Source organism: Odontesthes bonariensis, chromosome 14 (genome assembly GCF_027942865.1).
Source record: "Odontesthes bonariensis isolate fOdoBon6 chromosome 14, fOdoBon6.hap1, whole genome shotgun sequence".
NCBI lineage: Eukaryota > Metazoa > Chordata > Actinopteri > Atheriniformes > Atherinopsidae > Odontesthes > Odontesthes bonariensis.
Genome location: NC_134519.1, coordinates 2,968,779 through 2,989,980, shown reverse-complemented (window position 1 = coordinate 2,989,980; position 21,202 = coordinate 2,968,779). Strand labels below are relative to the sequence as shown.

At 45.4% G+C, this 21,202-nt stretch overlaps 1 protein-coding gene across 2 annotated transcripts; it reads left to right on the top strand.

The window, feature by feature from the left end:
• The first annotated feature begins 260 nt into the window (after positions 1 to 260).
• Positions 261 to 19,394, top strand: LOC142398555 (prohibitin-2-like). Of its 2 annotated transcripts, XM_075482597.1 has the most exons (10): positions 261 to 310; positions 1,229 to 1,358; positions 3,186 to 3,270; positions 4,786 to 4,865; positions 5,008 to 5,192; positions 9,964 to 10,093; positions 11,945 to 12,048; positions 13,865 to 13,942; positions 17,968 to 18,044; positions 18,665 to 19,394. In XM_075482597.1, the coding sequence occupies exons 1-10, from the start codon at positions 290 to 292 to the stop codon at positions 18,681 to 18,683; spliced, it is 909 nt and encodes a 302-aa protein (XP_075338712.1). In that variant the 5' UTR covers positions 261 to 289; the 3' UTR covers positions 18,684 to 19,394. The 2 variants fall into 2 exon arrangements, with proteins under 2 accessions (XP_075338712.1, XP_075338713.1); XM_075482598.1 differs by lacking the exons at positions 13,865 to 13,942; positions 17,968 to 18,044; positions 18,665 to 19,394 and adding an exon at positions 12,574 to 13,858.
• The last annotated feature ends 1,808 nt before the right edge of the window (positions 19,395 to 21,202 follow it).

Here is a 21,202-nt window from a genome sequence, read left to right as displayed (position 1 = left end):
CTGAAAAACTCAGAAAGCTGGAAAACTGTTGATCAGGACACTTTAAAGGCAGCTTCAACATCACTCAGAATCTCTGTTTGTGTATCTGTTGATATTTGACTTTTAATTTTATCATTTAACAATAACATTTAATGAAAAGTAACCTGAAATCTGTACATTTTTAAAGTAAACAGAGAATAATCGGCCGGAGTCACTAATCCTACATTTCCCATGGTACCCCGCGCACCCGGAAACACGTCATCACCCGTGACCTTCTTCACTTGGTTTTCTAACAGTCGGAGAGGACAGCATGGCAAACAAGGATGTTGGGGTGAGCTCCGCTTTTGCTTTAAATCCACTTTTTAAATGAGTTTTTGTCACATTTTCTTCTTCCGGTGGTTAGAGCCACTCTGTAGTTTCCCGCTCTTTGCAGGCTGCCGCGTGACATCTGCGTTTTAAAGGTTTTTAAAAGTTTTCACGTGAGTCCGGCTGGAGCTGACGTAAGCTAGCTGTAACATGTGTTATAAACAGGTAACTTAAAGGATAAAAACAAACGGTTAAAGTTAAAATAACTTTTAAAACAGGTGCTTTAAACTGTTTTGCTTCTTTGATGAAGAGTCTTGTGTGATATTTTCAAACTTTCCTGGAAGTTTCGCAGGAATCCCAGACTCCGTTTAAAAGTCTATTAATTTAAGGAGCATTCGCACATTTCCCGTTAAGTTGGCGGTTTAAGTCACTTCTATTATTCTTCATCGAAACCTCCAATAGCCTCTCTTTAATTCGTCATATAGATAAAGTACTGTAAAAGCTTATTTTGGACTAAAAAGCTCCTCAAAGTGCTGATGCTTCAGAAGCTGATGAGACTAATAAAAGTGGCATGTTTAGGCAAAATGCTGATATTCTGTTCCGGACATTTGCATTTTCAGATTTGTTTTTCAGCCGAATTTAAGGTCAGATTTTAACATTTCAGATCAGATTTTAACATTTCAGATCAGCTGATCAGTTATTTCCACGTGTGTGCATCAATACAGTTGAGTTTGAAAGAGGTTTGGATTGTGTTTGTGCTCAGAGTCCTTGTGAGGTTTGTGTGGAGGTGTCAGCCCCCACCCGGGTGAAGGTCGCAGTGTCTTGTTTGTGTAATGATGAGTCTGACCCCCACAGAGCAGAACAGCTCTGTTTTCTCTGGCCTGAACAGTGTGCGTTGTGTCCGTCTGGGTCTCCACTGAAACCGTGACGCTGGTGTTTTCAGGGTTTCCTCCAGCAGCTGCGGCAGATCGCCGGCAGGATGTCGTCCGGACCTCGAGGTGCAGGAACCGGCGTGAAGCTGCTGATCGGAGCCGGAGCTGTGGCCTATGGACTGAAGGAGGCCACATACACAGGTGATTTCCTGCTTGTTGCACCACGCTCCTGCGTGTCTGATGCTCTGTCATCTGATTTCTGATGGAAGCAACGAGTAAAGACGGGTTTCTCTGAGGAAAGATTTGAACCGTGAGGACATTTCAGTTCTGATGGATCAAGAAACGTCTCGATCCAGCCCTCGTTTCTTTACACACATCCATGGAAACATGGTCAAAGATGAATGTAAACACAGAATAAGGCAGTTTGTACAGTTGTAAGCAGCAGAACATGATCACAGACGATCTGAACTCTGATAAACTGAGACTTTAGTGGTAAAACAGGTTAAAACAGGCTGACAGAAGACAGTGAGTCTGGGTTTGGTTTTCAGTCCCGTTTAGGGATGCAAATTATCGATCAATTCATTAATCATTAGTTGATTGACCTTATCGATCGAGTAACTGAAAAGCGGCTTTTTTCCTGAGAATGTAAATTTCTCACGGTATCAATAGTGTCTTTAACATGAAAAGCAAAATATTACTTATTTACTGAGTGAAAATGCATTGTTATATTGCACAATTGATGTTTTATTGTACCAGTTAGGATACTGTGCAGATAATGGCATTTATGTAGTTTAACAAAATAAATTATGCACAGAAAATTAAAATACAAAAAGAATAATTGTGCACCGGCTCACCTGTTGCATGTGAAACATTAAGCAAAATAAACTAAAATTTAAATAGAAATCTAAACAATATGGGTAGGCCTAGCCTAGCCAATCCGTTGTCAGAGCCACATTAGCCGCGGACAAACATGTTTTTAGCTTAGCCTTGTTTTCGTTGCGTGCTTCCAAGCGGGAAGTTACGGTCGCTCGCGAAGGGATATTATATCCTGGCTCCATGAATTGTGTTAGCTCCCGGAATCCCTCGCCCTCGTGGTGCTAACTGGCATCATCTCTCTTTCAATCATCCCGCAAATTCTCTGAGTAATGCCCTCTGCTTTCCTCATGCAAGTTGTTCAGGTGGTATCTTAACGAACTTGTAGAGCTGTTGATTTCAAAGTAGCACCGCAGAGTTTGCATTGTGCGTCTTTTTCATCATTAAAGGTAGGGTAGGAGATCCTGGATTTTGAGTCCAGCGAAGCTGCATTTTGAAAATACACCGGTAAGTCCCAACCCTTTTCTTCACTTTCCCCCCGAAGCCACGCCTCTAGAGTACATGAACGCGCACGAAGGTGCACGAGCGCTGTTCTGACAGCAAGCATCGATCGTTGCCGTATTTAGTATTTAGTATATGCTACCTATACGTTTAATAATGCTAGGTGCTAGCCAAGCTGGCTCTAGTTTAGCTTCCTGCCAAGCTTCTGGACGCGTAATTCGTTCACGGAGCAGGGTACGCACACGGGGGGGGGGGGGGAGGGAGGAGCAGATTGCAGTTTGATAGACGCATCAGAATCCAATCATCGTTAACGGTCCGTTCACAATGATTGGATACTGTTTTTCCTAGATTGTACGTTCTAGAGGCCACTAAAACTTTTCATATTTGTGTCAAAACTTTTAATTAATTGGTTGCAATGGGGGTGTGAAGAGTATTTCAAGCAATATGTAAAAAAATGTTCCAGAAAAAGATCCCCTACCCCGCCTTTAATTAATCTAAAATGCTCCCACACTCCACTCCGTTTTGACCGCCTCAAGTTTGTGTCAGGTCGAGAATCTCGGGTCACGTCTCAGATTACAATGTTCAATCAGTCGACAATTAATGTAATCTAGTCGAGTAAATTCTTATCGACAATTAATCGATAGTCGATTAACGGTTTACATCCGTAGTGCCGTTGGTGTAACATGTTCCCGGTTCTCTCTGTTCTGGGTTCAGTTGAAGGAGGACAGCGAGCCATCGTCTTCAACAGGTTCGGGGGGATGCAGATGGACACGGTGCTCTCTGAGGGACTCCACGTCAGGTCAGCTTCTTCTTCTTCTTCTTCTTCTTCTCTCTGCAGGGTCGAGCTCGCTGGTTCTCTTTCCTCACGACTGCTTTTGATGGTCAGACTTTTCTCTCTCTGGTCAGAAGCTTCGTCTGTTCAGGCCGACGTTCTGACCCGTTTTTCACATGATTATCACAGAAATGTCAGATTTTTAACGTCTTCCTCACACTTCCTGTTCAGGGGCCCGACTTCCTGCCTCGTCTCACCTTTAAGTGTTTAAACGGCTTTACCACAGTTTGGGCTGTTATTGCACTAAAGCCAGAGTTAAATCCTTCAGTTCTCTCACTTCTTGGTGTTTGATCATTCGTCTCCCTGTGTGACCGACCTGGAGCAGCAACAGTTCCAGTTTCCCCCTAACTTCACCGGAGATGAACCCACCTTGGCTCTCGCCGGTTTCTCCATCTCCATGATTCCACAGCTGTCGACTCGTTTTGGTCCGCCGCTCGTCACCCACCTTTCCACTCTCCCCCCAACTGTAACATGTTTGGGGGTCTTATGGACAGCCTCTCACTGGAGGCTTTTCATCATCCCAGAGAGTTTCAGTCCATCAGTGCACCGACTTCTCCCCCCATGGAGCTCCTGCTGTCCTGCTCTCAGCTCCAGCTGCTCAGCTGATGAACTCACCATAACTGACCGTCTCATTTAATGTTCAGCCAATGTTTAACCCCCCCTCCCCCCAGGTTTACCCCTGAACTCCGGTCTCTGAAAGCTAAACAGAGAACTGTAGAATTCTATTCTACAGGTTTTTTTCTATTTTATTTTTATATATTATTATATTTGTATATATTTTATTTTATTTTTATATATTATTATATTTGTATATATTCTATTCTATTTTATTTTTATATATTATTATATTTGTATATATTCTATTTAATTTTATTTTTATACAGTTTTTTTTTTTCTATTCTATTTTATTTTATTCTAGTCCTTGTGGAGCAGAACACTTTCTGCTCCACAAGGACTCAGTCGCCCAATCAAAAGCTGCAGCTCTGGTCTGTTCTGTGACTCCCTGATGATGTTCCTTCATGAGGAAGTCCAGCTGTCAGACTCGGCATGGGCCGGTTACCGCTTTCAAGGTCAAGTCAAGGTTTCAAAAGCACTAAAATTTTCTGTTATACCGTCCCTGCGGTATATGAGCGTTTTATTTCAGCTCTGCAGGCTGAAGGAGGCGAGCCTCCTGAACTTTTCCTCCGTCTGTTGTTTGTTGCCCCGTAGTCGTGCACCAGACCAAATGTGTGCGGAGAACAACAAACAGGACGGACACATTAGAATCCAGTACAGGCACCTGTATGACATCAACTCGTTGACGGAGGTCGGCAGAACTTTGGGGGATTTGCTGCTGTCTCATTCACTGGAAGCGGCTCTTTGTTTGGACTCAAACTAAATGCCTGTTTTTCTCCGTCTGTGAGAAGCAGAGAAGAAGCAGCCGGGTGGATGTTGGGTTTGTGGGTCGGTCTTTCTGCTGACCAGCTGTGTTCTCCTCCTCAGGATTCCCTGGATCCAGTACCCCATCATCTACGACATCCGGGCCCGCCCCAGGAAGATCTCGTCCCTCACGGGAAGCAAAGGTCAGACGGTCTTCTGGTTCTGTGAAAGTAAAGCAAAGCTGTAGCTGAAGATGATCCCGTGAAGCTGTTGATCTAAAGGTGGATAGTTTGTTCCCTCTGAGAAGAAGAATAAAACACGAGTGACGGCCTTCTCTGCTCTCAGACCTGCAGATGGTGAGCCTGACGCTGAGGGTTCTGTCCCGGCCGCTGGCGGCCAACCTGCCCCTCCTCTACCAGCAGCTGGGGCAAGACTACGACGAGCGCGTGTTGCCCTCCATCGTCAACGAGGTGCTGAAGAGCGTGGTGGCCAAGTTCAACGCCTCGCAGCTCATCACTCAGAGGGCGCAGGTACGAGGCTGTGCACAACAGGCCGGGTTGGTGTTCGGGGGTTCAATCTCTGCTGGGGGTTCAATCTCTGCTGGGGGTGGAGCTCAGATGGTCCCAGATGCTCCATCTTATTAGCCTGGGAATTCCCATGCTGCTTTGCTCGCGATTTCATTCTCACTGCAAAGTCAGCCTGGAAACCACCGCCCTTATTTTTGCCTGAATTTGGGAACCAATCACAGAACGGCAGCAAGACGATGACGACGTCTATGCGCAACATCGAAGCTTGTAGAATGTTAATCCAACATGGCAGCGGACACAACGTTACCGTTCAATGCAGACTTAGAAAGTGTTTTAAGTAGCTTAGAGCGCAAGTTTACTTTTATTTTACTTTTTTTCTTCTTCTTCCTCGTCGAATTTCTGTCGTCATCTGGTATAAGTGATACAATTGGCTATGAATCGTGCGCAAAGCAGCATGGGAAGAACCAGACGCCATTTGATAGACATTCGTAGCGCCCAATAAACGGCTCTAGGCATTCGTAAACCACGCCTCAAATACGAGAAAATGCACACCTAGTTCCCAGACCATCTCATCGAGATGTGGAAGCGTCAGCCAGGCTACCATCTTATTGCATCTTTTAGTAAAACCAGTAAAGTGCAAGCGGATGCTAACAGTTTCAGCACCAACACACTGAATTAAACGTGTTCAAACTCCCTCATGTCGAGGAATTTTCAATGCACAGTGGAAGAATTTAACAAAGTCGTTGCGGCCTTCATAGATTTATTGAACATGCTCACTACTGAACATGGAGAGAGATCTTTCTCTAACTAAAGTGGGCTTAAAACCGGTCTTATACAGGCTAGTATGACACTAACTGCTCCTTGGAACGGACTGTTGAACGGACACAGGATGTGTGTGCGCATGTGATAACAGATGAGAGAAATAGCAGTCGTTACGTCTCCTGCCTTTCCAGGTCGGCCAAAGAGAGTTCAACCCATGAAGACATATGTTCCACACTGATTATAATACATTTAAAAGGCTACACAATGCTTTCACACTTATTCACGTTGCATGTTAGATCGACAATGCAATTAACAAGATAATAAAATTCCTTTACACTCACAACACATCAGATCCTGTTTCCACTCCCGACCACTAGATGGCAGACGGGGATTATCTGAATTAAAGTGTCATCATATCCGAAATGTTCCAGTAAACTGATGAGGAAGCGAATACGGTCATTAGCATCATTAGCATCATTAGCTCATCCAGCTAACAGGAAGTAATCCCTTTCTCTGTGTGCTGAATGCACCTTAAAGGGACATTTCTTAATACTCTTATGAACACAGGATCAGATCAATGTGTTTATTACTGATTATTTTAGTTCTCTCATCCACAACAACCTGCTTTGGTTCCTCCTGGTCTTACTGAAGTAGCTTTGGTTCCTCCTGGTCTAACTGAAGTAGCTTTGGTTCCTCCTGGTCTGACTGAAGTAGCTTTGGTTCCTCCTGGTCTAGCTGAAGTAGCTTTGGTTCCTCCTGGTCTAACTGAAGTAGCTTTGGTTCCTCCTGGCTCTAACTGAAGTAGCTTTGGTTCCTCCTGGTCTTACTGAAGTAGCTTTGGTTCCTCCTGGTGTAACTGAAGTAGCTTTGGTTCCTCCTGGCTCTAACTGAAGTAGCTTTGGTTCCTCCTGGTCTGACTGAAGTAGCTTTGGTTCCTCCTGGCTCTAACTGAAGTAGCTTTGGTTCCTGCTGGTCTAACTGAAGTAGCTTTGGTTCCTCCTGCTCTAACTGAAGTAGCTTTGGTTCCTCCTGGCTCTAACTGAAGTAGCTTTGGTTCCTCCTGGTCTAACTGAAGTAGCTTTGGTTCCTCCTGGTCTAACTGAAGTAGCTTTGGTTCCTCCTGGTCTAGCTGAAGTAGCTTTGGTTCCTCCTGGTCTAACTGAAGTAGCTTTGGTTCCTCCTGGTCTAACTGAAGTAGCTTTGGTTCCTCCTGGTCTAGCTGAAGTAGCTTTGGTTCCTCCTGGTCTAACTGAAGTAGCTTTGGTTCTTCCTGGTCTAACTGAAGTAGCTTTGGTTCCTCCTGGTCTAGCTGAAGTAGCTTTGGTTCCTCCTGGTCTAACTGAAGTAGCTTTGGTTCCTCCTGGTCTGACTGAAGTAGCTTTGGTTCCTCCTGGTCTAACTGAAGTAGCTTTGGTTCCTCCTGGTCTAACTGAAGTAGCTTTGGTTCCTCCTGGTCTAACTGAAGTAGCTTTGGTTCTTCCTGGTCTAACTGAAGTAGCTTTGGTTCCTCCTGGTCTAACTGAAGTAGCTTTGGTTCCTCCTGGTCTAGCTGAAGTAGCTTTGGTTCCTCCTGGTCTGACTGAAGTAGCTTTGGTTCCTCCTGGTCTTACTGAAGTAGCTTTGGTTCCTCCTGGTCTAACTGAAGTAGCTTTGGTTCCTCCTGGCTCTAACTGAAGTAGCTTTGGTTCCTCCTGGTCTGACTGAAGTAGCTTTGGTTCCTCCTGGTCTGACTGAAGTAGCTTTGGTTCCTCCTGGCTCTAACTGAAGTAGCTTTGGTTCCTCCTGGTCTGACTGAAGTAGCTTTGGTTCCTCCTGGTCTGACTGAAGTATCTTTGGTTCCTCCTGGTCTAGCTGAAGTAGCTTTGGTTCCTCCTGGTCTAACTGAAGTAGCTTTGGTTCCTCCTGGTCTAACTGAAGTAGCTTTGGTTCCTCCTGGTCTGACTGAAGTAGCTTTGGTTCCTCCTGGTCTAACTGAAGTAGCTTTGGTTCCTCCTGGTCTAACTGAAGTAGCTTTGGTTCCTCCTGGTCTAACTGAAGTAGCTTTGGTTCTTCCTGGTCTAACTGAAGTAGCTTTGGTTCCTCCTGGTCTGACTGAAGTAGCTTTGGTTCCTCCTGGCTCTAACTGAAGTAGCTTTGGTTCCTCCTGGTCTAACTGAAGTAGCTTTGGTTCCTCCTGGTCTAACTGAAGTAGCTTTGGTTCCTCCTGGTCTAACTGAAGTTGCTTTGGTTCCTCCTGGTCTTACTGAAGTATCTTTGGTTCCTCCTGGTCTAACTGAAGTAGCTTTGGTTCCTCCTGGTCTAACTGAAGTAGCTTTGGTTCCTCCTGGTCTAACTGAAGTAGCTTTGGTTCCTCCTGGCTCTAACTGAAGTAGCTTTGGTTCCTCCTGGTCTAACTGAAGTAGCTTTGGTTCCTCCTGGTCTTACTGAAGTAGCTTTGGTTCCTCCTGGTCTGACTGAAGTAGCTTTGGTTCCTCCTGGTCTAACTGAAGTAGCTTTGGTTCCTCCTGGTCTTACTGAAGTAGCTTTGGTTCCTCCTGGTCTAACTGAAGTAGCTTTGGTTCCTCCTGGTCTAACTGAAGTAGCTTTGGTTCCTCCTGGTCTAACTGAAGTAGCTTTGGTTCCTCCTGGTCTGACTGAAGTAGCTTTGGTTCCTCCTGGTCTGACTGAAGTAGCTTTGGTTCCTCCTGGTCTAACTGAAGTAGCTTTGGTTCCTCCTGGCTCTTACTGAAGTAGCTTTGGTTCCTCCTGGTCTAACTGAAGTAGCTTTGGTTCCAACTGCTCTAACTGAAGTAGCTTTGGTTCCTCCTGGTCTAACTGAAGTAGCTTTGGTTCCTCCTGGTCTAACTGAAGTAGCTTTGGTTCCTCCTGGTCTAACTGAAGTAGCTTTGGTTCCTCCTGGTCTAACTGAAGTAGCTTTGGTTCCTCCTGGTCTAACTGAAGTAGCTTTGGTTCCTCCTGGTCTAACTGAAGTAGCTTTGGTTCCTCCTGGTCTAACTGAAGTAGCTTTGGTTCCTGCTGGTCTAACTGAAGTAGCTTTGGTTTGGTTCCTCCTGGTCTAACTGAAGTAACTTTGGTTCCTCCTGGTCTTACTGAAGTAGCTTTGGTTCCTCCTGGTCTAACTGAAGTAGCTTTGGTTCCTCCTGGTCTAACTGAAGTAGCTTTGGTTCCTCCTGGTCTAACTGAAGTAGCTTTGGTTCCTCCTGGTCTGACTGAAGTAGCTTTGGTTCCTCCTGGTCTGACTGAAGTAGCTTTGGTTCCTCCTGGTCTAACTGAAGTAGCTTTGGTTCCTCCTGGCTCTTACTGAAGTAGCTTTGGTTCCTCCTGGTCTAACTGAAGTAGCTTTGGTTCCAACTGCTCTAACTGAAGTAGCTTTGGTTCCTCCTGGTCTAACTGAAGTAGCTTTGGTTCCTCCTGGTCTAACTGAAGTAGCTTTGGTTCCTCCTGGTCTAACTGAAGTAGCTTTGGTTCCTCCTGGTCTAACTGAAGTAGCTTTGGTTCCTCCTGGTCTAACTGAAGTAGCTTTGGTTCTTCCTGGTCTTACTGAAGTAGCTTTGGTTCCTCCTGGTCTAACTGAAGTAGCTTTGGTTCCTCCTGGTCTTACTGAAGTAGCTTTGGTTCTTCCTGGTCTTACTGAAGTATCTTTGGTTCCTCCTGGTCTGACTGAAGTAGCTTTGGTTCCTCCTGGTCTAACTGAAGTAGCTTTGGTTCCTCCTGGTCTTACTGAAGTAGCTTTGGTTCCTCCTGGTCTAACTGAAGTAGCTTTGGTTCCTCCTGGTCTAACTGAAGTAGCTTTGGTTCCTCTTGGTCTGACTGAAGTAGCTTTGGTTCCTCCTGGTCTAACTGAAGTAGCTTTGGTTCCTCCTGGTCTAACTGAAGTAGCTTTGGTTCCTCCTGGTCTAACTGAAGTAGCTTTGGTTCCTCTTGGTCTTACTGAAGTAGCTTTGGTTCCTCCTGGTCTAACTGAAGTAGCTTTGGTTCCTCCTGGTCTGACTGAACCGTGTCGGCTCTGTAGGTCTCTCTGCTGATCCGCAGGGAGTTGGTCGACCGGGCCAAAGACTTCAACATCATCCTGGACGACGTGGCCATCACCGACCTCAGCTTCAGCCGGGAGTACACGGCCGCCGTGGAGGCCAAGCAAGTCGGTGAGTTTGACCGTTTCCTCGTCCTCCGACAGGTTTTAGGTTTATGTGGAGGCACATCCTTAAAGTTAGGAGCTAATATTATGTAATTAAACGTGTTTAACTTGAATATTTCCAATGTTTCCACTCAGGGATTGTTGGGTTGGTGTCGGGAAAGGGTTTAAATCATATTAATTGTCCCTGTTAAGGGAGACACTACAGGTGAATAGGGTAATATTTTAAAATGATAGATATCACCATGAAACTTCCTCAGTTGATTACTTTATACAAGTATGAAAAAAAAATGTATTACAAGTTTTAGAAATTTGTATGTTTAATTATGCAAATTAGGCATCATCTCATTAAAAATATGCACATTTGAATATATTTCCGAAAGATAGATCTGAACATATTCTTTTTTCATTTGGTTTACACACAAAATGAAAAGAAAATCACAAAGGGATTTCAGGATATCTGCTTTCATTTCCTAGGACATCAAAATATACTGTCCATAGCCTAAAAAACATAGATTTTCGCCATATTTTTTTACTATAATGTCACATAAATCTGGCCAAGAATGATGTATCAACAAATCCTTCTGTAAATATCTTCAGAATACTGCTAAGTGTATAGCTGGAAGGTTTGGTCTTAGTAGGTGCTCCATAGGCTGAGATATTCATACTGGAAAAATACAAAAAATGGATTTTGAGAAAACGGCATTCAAAGATTTAAATAGGGGAATTCAATACATTTTTATCAGAAACAATTGCTCAAAAACAGAATAAATTGGGGCGGTCGGTGGTGTAGTGGGTTGAGCAGTCGCCCCATGTACAGAGGCTATAGTCCTCGCTGCAGCTGGCCCCGGTTCGAGTCCCGCACCGAGCGGCCCTGTGCTGCATGTCTTTCCCCTCTCTCTGCCCCCTGCTTCCTGTCTCTCTCCAACTGTCTTCTCATTAAAGGCATAAAAAGCCCCCAAAAAAAACAGAATAAATAATCAGGCCCTTAGTAATACTAATATTGAATAAAATATTCTTATTAATAAAGAATACAAGCTCAATACAATAAAAGATCGACATGTATGACCAGCTGCTGTCATTAACTCGGTTTCCTAACGACAGTTTATGGTCAGTTGTGCTGCTTCCCAATTTTATTTTATTGCATCTTGCAAAGCGCAATTATTGCTTTCTTTTCTTTGAAAGCTGCGGTGTTATGGGGCATTTCCGGAGAGTCGACCACGTGATGCGTCTGAGCGAATCACGTTAGCAGAAACGAGCAGCAGCCAATGAGATTCTATTATTAGCTATAAATCCTCCTTTAGACATTCCTGATTGGTTTCTGATAGAAAGGAAGTGCCGTTATTTGGGTTTCATATCATTGTGCAGGAGACTCAGAGCTTTCCAACGATACCGGTCATGACAGACTTCAGTAAACAGACGAAGCTCGGCACGGCGCGTTGGAATGCTAACTTTTTGGTAAATTCGGGCGAAACGTGCTGCCGCGACTAAACTAAATGTAATAATATAAACATTTTAATTTATGTTTTCAACGTTTTCTTTATAGCAGGTTGAAAGAACACATATTGAAGGAGTAGACTGGCCCAAAATCTCAAAATTGACTACTGCATGAAAAATCCCTGTTTTTGCCTGCCGTGTCTCGCCTTAAAAGCTTTAAACCCCGACTGAGGTGCTGTTTAACGGCTCTGAAGGCTGTGAAGGGGACTGTTTTCTGGGCTGAAAGGTCCTCCCTCCAGTAGGGGTCCCTAGGACCCCCTAGGACCCCCTAACCCCGCCTGCCTTCCTGGGATATGTGTGTGCATGAACATGGAAGTGCTGTTCAGGCGTTTGCTTTGGTCTCACCGGTGTTGTTCCCCTGCAGCCCAGCAGGAGGCGCAGCGAGCTCAGTTCTACGTAGAAAAGGCGAAGCAGGAGCAGAGGCAGAAGATCATCCAGGCTGAAGGAGAAGCTGAGGCTGCCAAGATGGTGAGTCCACCAAGACTTTCTGAGGGCAATGTGTTGCTCTAACTACAAGTTACAGCTCAAACGACCTCATTTAGTGCTAAATTTAGGTTTATTTTGCATAAAAACTTTCACTTTCTCAGACATTAAATCCCTTTTGTGCAGATATTGTAACGTTTAACATGAAAAATGGACGGTTTGGATCCACGAGAAACAGATTAGCGTCGCATCGAAGAATGATAAACAAACAAATGGAGACTTTACTCTGTCACAACCTCTGAGCGATTCAAAAAGAAGCAACAGGATGAGCAACGGGGTTAAAGTGAGCAACGGGATGAGCAACGGAGTTAAAGTGAGCAACAGGATGAGCAACGGGGTAAAAGTGAGCAACAGGATGAGCAACGGGATTAATGTGAGCAACGGGGTTAAAGCAACTCTAGAATCCTGCTGAAACACGTGTCCTCATACTTTTGGCTGCGACGTTGTAAACAGGTTTGATGATTTCTCTCTTTTTGTTTGTGTCGGCTGGTTTTGTGTTTTTATTTTCAGGGTTGGGAGGATGTAAATCGGCCCCAGTTTCCATCTGCCCTCCTGGAAGGTTTCCTCTGTGTTATTATTTCTATTATAAGGCTGAAGGCTTGTTAATCGGCCCCAGAAGCTCACGCTGAGGTTAAAGCAACAATGGGCGTCTGTTCAAACTCTGTGACTTGGCTGAAGAAACGGCTCTGAGCCATGATGGGGAAAATGATGAACTGATGCTTCCAGATGAATGTTTATGACTTAAAAGCTATCAGCTGATCTCCCGCTTCCAGCTGAAGCCGATCACTCCTAGGTGAGCAACTCTCCTGGTATTACACATATTACCATCAATCACTCCATCCTCCTCAACCGTCTGCAAGCCATTGGCATTAACTCCGCTCTCTCCTGGTTCACCTCCTACCTGTCTGAAAGACTCCACTACATCTCCCTCACCGCCCCCTCACACGGAGTTCCCCAAGGCTCAGTGCTCGGACCAATCCTCTTCATCCTCTACATGCTCCCACTGGGTCACATCATCCGCCACCATGGTCTTCACTTCCACTGTTACGCCGACGATACCCAGCTATACATCTCCACCACTGCCATTACTCCTGCCGTTCTCTCCACCCTCACCAATTGCCTAACTGACATCAAAGCCTGGATGAATCACAACTTCCTCAAACTCAACAGCAATGAAACTGAAATTATAATTTTTGGCCCAAAATCCACCCTCCCCACCTCCCAGCATTTCTCACTCTGCATTGATGGTCACTCCGTCACTCCCTCCCCCCTGGTCAGAAATCTCGGCATCATCATGGACCCCACACTCTCCTTCAAATCCCACATAAACCAGGTTACCAAAATAGCCTTCTTCCACCTCCGCAACAGTGCACGCCTTCGCCCTACTCTCTCCCCTTCAGCTGCCCAAACACTCGTCCATGCCTTCATCACCTCCAGACTCGACTATTGCAACAGCATCCTGTATGGCCTCCCCTCCTCTGCTCTTCAAAAATGGCAATATGTCCAAAACTCGGCCGCCCGACTGCTCACTCACTCCCATCCTTCAACAACTGCACTGGCTTCCAATAAAACAACGAATCAACTTCAAGATCCTTCTCATCACCTACGAAGTCCTCAATAACCTTGCACCTACAACCCCCCCCCCATGTGCCTAAAGTCTCTTGTCTTTTTGTTTATGTCTTGTTTTTGTCTCTGCTTTCTGTTTGTTCCTTATGTAAAGCGTCTTTGAGCATTTGGAAAAGCGCTATATAAAACTTATGTATTATTATTATTACACTAACGTTGTGTTTCTGTGTGGCAGCTGGGCCAGGCGGTGACGAAGAACCCTGGCTACCTGAAACTCAGGAAGATCCGGGCGGCGCAGAGCATCGCCAAGACGGTAAGAACCGGGAACCTGTTTTATTCTGACGTGGTGTCAGGAACCTGTTTTATTCTGACGTCGGGAACCTGTTTTATTCTGACGTCGGGAACCTGTTTTATTCTGACGTGGTGTCAGGAACCTGTTTTATTCTGACGTGGCGTCGGGAACCTGTTTTATTCTGACGTCGGGAACCTGTTTTATTCTGACGTCGGGAACCTGTTTTATTCTGACGTGGCGTCGGGAACCTGTTTTATTCTGACGTGGCGTCGGGAACCTGTTTTATTCTGACGTGGTGTAGGGAACCTGTTTTATTCTGACGTCGGGAACCTGTTTTATTCTGACGTGGCGTCGGGAACCTGTTTTATTCTGACGTCGGGAACCTGTTTTATTCTGACGTGGCGTCGGGAACCTGTTTTATTCTGACGTGGCGTCGGGAACCTGTTTTATTCTGACGTGGTGTCGGGAACCTGTTTTGTTCTGACGTGGCGTCGGGAACCTGTTTTATTCTGACGTGGCGTCGGGAACCTGTTTTATTCTGACGTCGGGAACCTGTTTTATTCCGACGTGGCGTCGGGAACCTGTTTTATTCTGACGTCGGGAACCTGTTTTATTCTGACGTGGTGTCGGGAACCTGTTTTATTCTGACGTCGGGAACCTGTTTTATTCTGACGTGGCGTCGGGAACCTGTTTTATTCTGACGTCGGGAACCTGTTTTATTCTGACGTGGCGTCGGGAACCTGTTTTATTCTGACGTGGCGTCGGGAACCTGTTTTATTCTGACGTGGCGTCAGGAACCTGTTTTATTCTGACGTCGGGAACCTGTTTTATTCTGACGTGGCGTCAGGAACCTGTTTTATTCTGACGTCGGGAACCTATTTTATTCTGACGTCGGGAACCTGTTTTATTCTGACGTCGGGAACCTGTTTTATTCTGACGTGGCGTCGGGAACCTGTTTTATTGTGACGTGGCGTCGGGAACCTGTTTTATTCTGACGTCGGGAACCTGTTTTATTCTGACGTGGCGTCAGGAACCTGTTTTATTCTGACGTCGGGAACCTATTTTATTCTGACGTCGGGAACCTGTTTTATTCTGACGTCGGGAACCTGTTTTATTCTGACGTGGCGTCGGGAACCTGTTTTATTGTGACGTGGCGTCGGGAACCTGTTTTATTCTGACGTGGCGTCGGGAACCTGTTTTATTCTGACGTGGCGTCGGGAACCTGTTTTATTCTGACGTGGTGTCGGGAACCTGTTTTATTCTGACGTGGTGTAGGGAACCTGTTTTATTCTGACGTCGGGAACCTGTTTTATTCTGACATGGTGTCGGGAACCTGTTTTATTCTGACGTCGGGAACCTGTTTTATTCTGACGTGGCGTCGGGAACCTGTTTTATTCTGACGTCGGGAACCTGTTTTATTCTGACATGGTGTCGGGAACCTGTTTTATTCTGACGTCGGGAACCTGTTTTATTCTGACATGGTGTCGGGAACCTGTTTTATTCTGACGTGGCGTCGGGAACCTGTTTTATTCTGACGTGGCGTCGGGAACCTGTTTTATTCTGACGTGGCGTCGGGAACCTGTTTTATTCTGACGTGGCGTCGGGAACCTGTTTTATTCTGACGTGGCGTCGGGAACCTGTTTTATTCTGACGTGGCGTCGGGAACCTGTTTTATTCTGACGTCGGGAACCTGTTTTATTCTGACGTTGGGAACCTGTTTTATTCTGACGTTGGGAACCTGTTTTATTCTGACGTGGCGTCGGGAACCTGTTTTATTCTGACGTGGTGTAGGGAACCTGTTTTATTCTGACGTGGTGTAGGGAACCTGTTTTATTCTGACGTGGCGTCGGGAACCTGTTTTATTCTGACGTGGTGTCGGGAACCTGTTTTATTCTGACGTGGTGTCGGGAACCTGTTTTATTCTGACGTGGTGTAGGGAACCTGTTTTATTCTGACGTGGCGTCGGGAACCTGTTTTATTCTGACGTGGTGTAGGGAACCTGTTTTATTCTGACGTCGGGAACCTGTTTTATTCTGACGTGGTGTCGGGAACCTGTTTTATTCTGACGTGGCGTCGGGAACCTGTTTTATTCTGACGTGGTGTAGGGAACCTGTTTTATTCTGACGTCGGGAACCTGTTTTATTCTGACGTGGTGTCGGGAACCTGTTTTATTCTGACGTGGCGTCGGGAACCTGTTTTATTCTGACGTGGTGTAGGGAACCTGTTTTATTCTGACGTGGCGTCGGGAACCTGTTTTATTCTGACGTGGTGTCGGGAACCTGTTTTATTCTGACGTGGTGTCGGGAACCTGTTTTATTCTGACGTCGGGAACCTGTTTTATTCTGACGTGGGGTCGGGAACCTGTTTTATTCTGACGTCGGGAACCTGTTTTATTCTGACGTGGGGTCGGGAACCTGTTTTATTCTGACGTCGGGAACCTGTTTTATTCTGACGTGGCGTCAGGAACCTGTTTTATTCTGACGTGATGTTGGGAACCTGTTTTATTCTGACGTGGGGTCGGGAACCTGTTTTATTCTGACGTCGGGAACCTGTTTTATTCTGACGTGGTGTCGGGAACCTGTTTTATTCTGACGTCGGGAACCTGTTTTATTCTGACGTGGGGTCGGGAACCTGTTTTATTCTGACGTGGTGTCGGGAACCTGTTTTATTCTGACGTGGCGTCGGGAACCTGTTTTATTCTGACGTGGCGTCGGGAACCTGTTTTATTCTGACGTGGTGTCGGGAACCTGTTTTATTCTGACGTCGGGAACCTGTTTTATTCTGACGTGGTGTCGGGAACCTGTTTTATTCTGACGTGGTGTCGGGAACCTGTTTTATTCTGACGTGGCGTCGGGAACCTGCAGCTCTGAAACAGGAAAACAAACAGAAACGATGTTCGCCACACCGCTCTGCAAACGCACAAAATGACCACAAACGCATCCTAAACTGTCAGTCTGCATTATGTCGTGTTACGCCAGTTTTTCTCAGATTTTTGTGTTAATTTCCTTTTTTTTTTTTCTTTTTAAACTGTTCTTTTAGTCTTTCTGTGTTCTTGGATCAGTCTGGGATCATTTTTTCTGGACCTTTGGTTCTGTGGACCGGCTCAGTTCATCACTTTGTAAACTGAAAGCGAGTCCGTCTGCGTTGTTTGGACCCCAAAAATCCTGAGAATGAGGCAGATGCAACAAACGACACGTTAGCCTGATCAGCACCTTTCTGTGACATCATTAGAGAATAAATTAGACTTTTAAAACGCATTTAAACATGTTAGTTTGAGCTACTTCAGTTTGATGCTCAAAGAAAATACAAAACGCTGATGGAGGATAACCTGAAAGGTAAAAATTATATTTAACTGGGAAGTTGTGTCTCTAAGCAGCTGATTACAGATGTAGTTAAACCTTAAAGTCTTCAGCTGCAGGAGGTGGTGACGTCCACAAGGTGGCGCCAACAGAACAAGAATCGCTCTGTGAGGTGTTGCAGGACAGAAACTGAAGCTCCTCACCTCTGACCTTGGAAATGTTGAGCCTCAGAGATGAGTTCAGCCAGAAATAAAGCTGCAGAAGAAGAAGCAGAAGAAGCAGCAGAGAAAGTGTCTGATGCAGGATTAGAGTCGGTTTGGTTCTGATCTGTCGCTGTTTTATTGATTTTTATTTTTATTATAGCTTTATTGATCAGCAGTTTCAGGCCCAGTTTGTAGCTGTGCCGTCACACGGTTAGAAGAACCAGAACCTGAACCTGAACCTGAACCTGAACCTGAACCTGAACCTGGTGGCTGGTGTTAAAGCTGCTGGAAAAGGTTTATTTATTCAGTTTAAACTGAACCATGAGCTTAAGAACAGCATGTGACTGTTTGCTGTGTGACCTCACGTCATCGGGACCCGGCGCTCCGGTGGCGGCGTGCTTCCTGCGTGGCCTCAGCAGCGGGCCTCAGCAGCTCGCGCTCGGCTGTGAATCGGCTCAGTGTTGAACTGTAACAACGTTCCCTTTGTGCTCGGCCAGGCGTGCGCGCTCACTGACTTTCCGTCTGTTTCCTCTCTGACCTGCAGGTGGCGCTGTCCCAGAACAAAGTGTACCTGAACGCCGACAGCCTGGTGCTCAACCTGCAGGACAAAGACGGCTTCAGGTGAGTCATCACAGGAAGTAGTTAAAGGGGAACTGCGGTATTTTCAACATTAAGCCTCTTTTCTGAGTCGTCTGCAATGTTTTAGAACCCCCCTCACCGCTTTTTTGATGTTTACTGCTGTCTCCGGTATTTGCCTAATTTTGATTCTTCTCAACCTGCTTCAGAACGGCAAGTCATACGCATGTCCTAAAAGGTCCGTAAAAGCACCATAAACGTCCGTTTTCAAAATCATCAACTCACCGGAGTGGTTACTGGTGTGCACTGGTAATCCATATCACATTTTGTGGCGAAAAGTTGCTTCTGTCGTGTTTTATTTGGCAGCTCGTTCATGCTCGCACTATTTTCTTAGCGGTGGCGGAGTGATATCAACGAACATCCAGTACAAAATGTCAAATTCTAAAACATTGCATACGACTCATAAAAGAGGCTTAATGTTGAAAACACCGCAGCTCCCTTTAAGGCGTTCCTTTCTCTGCCTGCAGCCTCTCGGCGGCTCCAGAGGAGCCCACAGAAGGAGCTCAGGCCCGGCTGTGGAACCAGAAGTGTTCTGAGTCGGCCTCCTGAACCCGTCTGCATCCCTTTAATCACACTTAGTAACGTCGCCTTTCTTTCTGTTTCAGCATGTCCTTGTTGAAGTGAGACGTCTCCTCGCCGCTGGTGTGTTCTCATTCCTCCAGCTCGGGCTCCACACCAGCTCTCTGTCCATCACTCGTTTACTAACAAACTGACTTTGCTGCGTCTGACCGGCTGTGGACGCTTCCAGCCGCTCCACCACCCTCAGAGCGAGTAAAGCACTTCCTCTTTGCAGCGACGTGCTGGGGTGCATCACCTGATCTGTTACAGAAGCACTGAAGAAGGAACACTTTTATAAATCTCAGGTCAGAGAAGTTTGTTCTCTTTGTTCTCTTTGTTTTCTTTGTTTCTGTTCGAGCCTGAAAAGTTCAGTTTGTTCCTGAAAGAGGAAGAATTCCTTCAGTCTGACAGCAGAACGATGCCTCAGACACCCGGGACCACAAACCGTCCTTCTGCTGTCAGACTGCAGGAGGAAGAACTCCATGCTGACACAGCGTGTGTGCGTGCACGTGCACGTGTGCGTGCACGAGGCCTGAGTTCATGGAGCAGGTCAGCTGCTGTTTTCTAACCTCGGTGAAGGCTTCATCGACTAAAGCCGTCACACAGCCAGTGTTTACACACACGTGCGCACTCACACGTGCACACTCCTGGTCACTTTGTTGGCCTCAACATTAAAGCACTAACTAAACAGACCTTTTCGGACCACCAGCTCATGTTTTTGTATTTACTTCTTGTCCTTTTGAATGATTTCATAAATTAAAGCTTAAATTCTTCAAACGTGTTTTCTTTCTTTATTTCAGCTTCAGTTTAACCCTCCTGTAGAAAAAATACCTTAAACTATCTTTTTCCAACTTGAAATGTTCTGACTTCTCCTAAAGGGACCCCATCATTAGAAAAAGTCAGACTTTATTTCTGTTTATGTTTCCATGTGGGCTGTACACCACTAGGGTACAAAGATTGTCTTATGGGTCATTTTTGACCCGTGAATTATAAAAACATTTAAACAGTAGAAAAGAGTTCACTGTTTTTTTCCCTTTCAATATAATTAATTCAGAAGTAATTACTTCACATTTATATAATAGCAATAATAAACCTTTATTATGTAAAAGAAAACTGAGAAAACAAGAAAACTGTTGGTCCAACTGACAGTAAAAAAAAAAAAAAAAAAGTAATCCTGAAAACTGCTGATTATCTTTTTGTATTGTGTAACAAAAAATACATGATAAAAAATGTATTGAATTGAGTTGAATAGATAAATAACAGGTGGTTTCATCATACAAAATAGATTTTGGATTTAAAACTCAATTAAGTTGCTTTATTTTGGGGCTTTGGGAGGGCGGTTCCCTCCAAACTGCAGCAGACTTCCGGCTCCTGCATGCTGGCGTTTGTTGAGTGTCCAGCAGTGAGAGAGTGTTTGCTCCTGAGCCTTTTCCTTCTTTATTCATGCTTCTGGAAACTGAAATCATGCACCCAGGTTCACTCAGACGGCTCCAGATGTTGCTCCACTTCAGTCCTTTAATCATTAACGACAGTTTTTTTTTCTCCACAAACAGAAACAGAAGCTTTTCACTAGCCTAGAACTCTAGACGCCCCTAGCGACCGCAAATTGAATTTGCTCCCGGGCTAGTCTAGTCACTTGTGGTCGTTTTGCGAGGCTGCAAATCGAAACTTAATCAGGCCAATCAAATCGTGAGGAGCGGGGTTGGAGGCCGGGCTACCCAGTGACGACAGAGGTGCGACGTTTCAGTGTGTAGTTCCAGAGAGAGGTAAACAGTGGCTGCGCCCAGCCAACAGTCTTTCCATTTGGCTTTGGCAGCGACTCTAGAAAACTGCACTTAAGTTTTTCTTGGAAAAAAAAGGACGTTTTCGGAGTTTTGCCCACCGGGTACGGTAAAAGTTTCATTTAGCAGCTTGCTCCGTTGGTGGGACGAACGGCAACTGTCGTTTAGTTCCATTCTTCCACATTATTCGTGTACAGTTTCTACATTAACAGTTTGGAGTGCCGGTATTTAAAAACGGGCAAAGTCGAAAAGAAAAATAACATTCTTTCCTCTCTGACATTAGACTACACTCCACCATGTACTTTCCGTCGCGCTGACTATGTAATCCTTCTTCATCGCTCTGATTGGTTGTTGCGCCATCCTATTGCGTGGCGTTGAGTGCAGAGGCAACTTAACAGACAACCGTTTATCCCACCCACACTGCTATCCAGCTGCACCAGACCCCTGTACAGCTTTTTGCTGTACGGGTCTGGCTTGCTAGGCTAGCTTTTCTGCCTTTTCTCCACAAACGGAAGCTTTTCTGCCTTTTTCTCCACAAACGGAAGCTTTTCTGCTTTTTCTCCACAAACAGAAGCTTTTCTGCCTGTTCTCCACAAACGGAAGCTTTTCTGCCTTTTTCTCCACAAACGGAAGCTTTTCTGCCTTTTTCTCCACAAACAGAAGCTTTTCTGCCTTTTCTCCACAAACAGAAGCTTTTCTGCCTTTTCTCCACAAACAGAAGCTTTTCTGCCTTTTTCTCCACAAACAGAAGCTTTTCTGCCTTTTCTCCACCTCGGCCGTGTGTTTGCAGCCCAGATAAACGGC

What these genes read in the sequence shown, in the direction of transcription:
- LOC142398555 (XM_075482597.1), top strand. Translation starts at nt 290, where the DNA reads ATGGCAAACAAGGATGTTGGG. An exon ending in TCTGAGGGACTCCACGTCAG is followed by an intron (nt 3,271 to 4,785) that starts GTCAGCTTCTTC and finishes TCTCCTCCTCAG; the next exon opens with GATTCCCTGGATCCAGTACC. An exon ending in GTCCCTCACGGGAAGCAAAG is followed by an intron (nt 4,866 to 5,007) that starts GTCAGACGGTCT and finishes CTCTGCTCTCAG; the next exon opens with ACCTGCAGATGGTGAGCCTG.